The following is a 2,982-nucleotide window of genomic DNA, read 5'->3' as shown; positions in this document are numbered from 1 at the left end:
CGGAATTTAGGACGCGTTATGGGCACTATGAGTTTATGGTGATGCCCTTCGGATTGACGAACGCGCCAGCGATCTTCATAGATCTCATGAATGGTGTGTTCCAGCCGTATTTCGATCAGTTCATCGTATTTTTCATAGACGACATCCTGATCTATTCGAAGGGCAGAGATAGACATAGTCAGCATCTGAGGACCGTACTACAGACTTTACAGGACAGACGACTGTATGCAAATTTCAGTAAGTCCGAGTTTTGGCTAGACAGATTGACATTTTTGGGCAACATTGTATCCTGAGATGGAGTGGAAGTCCATCCCGGCAAGGTTGATGCAGTTCGAGATTGTCCAGTGCCTAAGAGTGTGACAGAGATCCGCAGTTTCTTGGGTCTATTTGGGTACTACCGGAAGTTCATTCAGGGCTTCTCTTCTATTTGTGGTGCCTATGACATTCCTGACGAAGAAGAATGTCAAATTCATCTGGGGATCAAAGTTCCAAGAGAGTTTTGACAGGCTGAAGCAGGCATTGACCACAACACCAGTTCTAGCTATGCCATCAGGGCAAAGAGAGTATGTGCTTTATACATTTGCTTCGAAGCTCGGTTTTGGCAGTTCTGATGCAGCATGAAAGAGTTATAGACTATGCGTCCAGACAGCTGAAGGTCCAAGAGAAGAACTATCCGACTCATGACCTCGAGCTAGTAGCAATGATTTTCTCTCTGATGATATGTAGTCATTATTTGTATAGGGAGAAGTGAAGAATCTTCACTGATCACAAGATTTTGAAGTACTTCTTCATGCACAAGGAACTAAACATGAGACAGCAGAGGTGGCTATATCTAGTGAAGGATTATGACTGTGAAATTAGCTAACATCCGGGTAAGGCTAACGTAGTTGTGGATGCCCTGAGCAGGAAGAATACAGTGATCGCTCAGTTGTCAATACAGAGACCATTACAAGCAGAGATTCAGAGGTTTGAGCTTGCAGTTTATGCGAGGGGCGGTGCCCCTAGTCTTTCTACCCTGATAGTACAGTCGACACTGAGGGACATGATCTGAGTTGGGCAGACTTCCGACCAGCAGTTACAGAAGAGGAGACAGAGGGATGAGTCTAAGGGAGTGAGGTTGTATAAAATTGAGGACGGCATAGTCACATATCAAGATCGACTGTGGTTTCCTAGCAGTGATTCCCTGAGAGCTGATATCATGTGTGAGGCCCACAGCACCCCGTACTCCATCCATCTAGGGAGTACAAATATGTATAAGGATCTACAGACTCTGTATTGGTGGCTGGGCATGAAGAGAGATATTATGCGTTTCGTCTCCGAGTGTTTGATGTGTCAACAGGTCAAGGTAGAGCACCAGAGACCTGCAGGGAAGCTGAGAGCACTCCTTTTTACCGAGTGTAAATGGTAGAACATCACCATGGACTATGTGACAGGGCCGGGGACGACTGGACGATATAATGCTATTTGGGTGATAGTCGATCGGCTCACTAAATCAGCACACTTTTTACCGATCAGGAAGAATTTCACAATGACTCAATACGCAGAGCTGTATATCAGAGAGATAGTCAGACTGCATGGGATTCCAGTGTCCGTCATGTCAGACAGGGATACGAGGTTCACGTCTGCATTTCGGAAGAGTCTGCATCAGGCATTGGGTATTACGCTGCTATTCAGTACTGCCTTCCATCCTCGGATTGATAAACAGTCAGAGAGGGTGATTCAGATCTTGGAGAACCTACTCAGAGCTTGAATGATCGACTTCTAAGGCAGCTGGGAGCCAAAGCTACCACTCGTGGAGTTCACGAACAACAACAGTTATCAAGCATCCATTGGCATGGCTCCATATGAGGCATTGTACGAGAGGAAGTGTAGGTCTCCAGTGTATCGAGACGAGGTAAGAAAGATGGCAGAGTTGAGACCATATATTTTTCAGTCATACTGCAGCATTAGTGTTCAAATTCGGGACAGGAAAAGGACCGCGCAGAGCCGACAAAAGAGTTATGCAGATCAACGGCGCTGGGATCTTGAGTTCGCAGTAGTGGATCATGTATTCATGAAAGTCACACATATGAAGGGTGTGATGAGATTCAAGAAGAAGGGCAAGCTCAGTCCTAGATTCATCGGACCGTTCGAGATCCTAGAGAGATTTGGGACACTCGCATACAGAGTTGCAATACCGTCGGATCTGGCGAGAGTTCATAATGTGTTCCATGTATCTATGCCGCGGAAGTACATGTCGAATCCTTCACATGTGCTGAACTATGAACCACTGACGTCGAACCAGTCTTTCAAGGAGAGACCCACTAAGATTTTGGATAGACGGGAGAGGAGGCTCCGGAACAAGGTGATCCACATGGTCAAAGTCGAGTGGCGGAAGCATTCGAGGATGAGGCTACATGGTTGACTGAGGCCGAGATGAGGAATCGCTACCCGGAGTTATATGTTATGTCTTAAATTTCAGGGACGAAATTTTGTTTAAGGGGGAGGAGAATTGTAAGGTCTAGGAAATTCGAATAACGTAACTTGACTGCATACAATCTATGGTTTTTATTTAAAAATATGTGTTTAATTATTTTTATAAATTTATTTCATGATTATTGCATGGATAAGAGTTTATTCCATGGTTTATTTAAAGTTTAATGCATTAAGGTTTTTAATTTGCATTTCTGCGCTCGAACGAGTCACTGAGACATGGGATGATTAAGAAAAATATTTTTATTAAATAATTATTTGTAATTATTTAATGTAAGGTGTTTTCAAGTGTGATTTTCAAAAATGGACCTTAGTTGGGCATTTTTACTCGTCGGGTAATATTTTAAATCGATACACAAAAATTAGCGAATCGGGGGACTTTTGAGTGTTTTGGCAATATTTTCAAAAACGTACCTAAACAAAATATTTTTTGGGAGTGTTATTGGGCTTGATGGGTTTATTTAAGTGCTTAATGGTCCCAAAACCACCTTTTAACCCTTTAAATTTTAA

General features: G+C 43.3%; 1 protein-coding gene across 1 annotated transcript; it reads left to right on the top strand.

The window, feature by feature from the left end:
- Positions 1-1,834: 1,834 nt before the first annotated feature.
- Positions 1,835-2,404, top strand: LOC140817906 (uncharacterized). Its single transcript, XM_073177699.1, has one exon. It carries the CDS (start codon positions 1,835-1,837, stop codon positions 2,402-2,404), a length of 570 nt encoding a protein of 189 aa, XP_073033800.1.
- Positions 2,405-2,982: the final 578 nt, after the last annotated feature.

Source organism: Primulina eburnea, chromosome 17 (assembly GCF_022965805.1).
Source record: "Primulina eburnea isolate SZY01 chromosome 17, ASM2296580v1, whole genome shotgun sequence".
NCBI lineage: Eukaryota > Viridiplantae > Streptophyta > Magnoliopsida > Lamiales > Gesneriaceae > Primulina > Primulina eburnea.
Note: the sequence above shows the minus strand (reverse complement) of the source record. Positions and strands in the feature narration are given on the sequence as shown.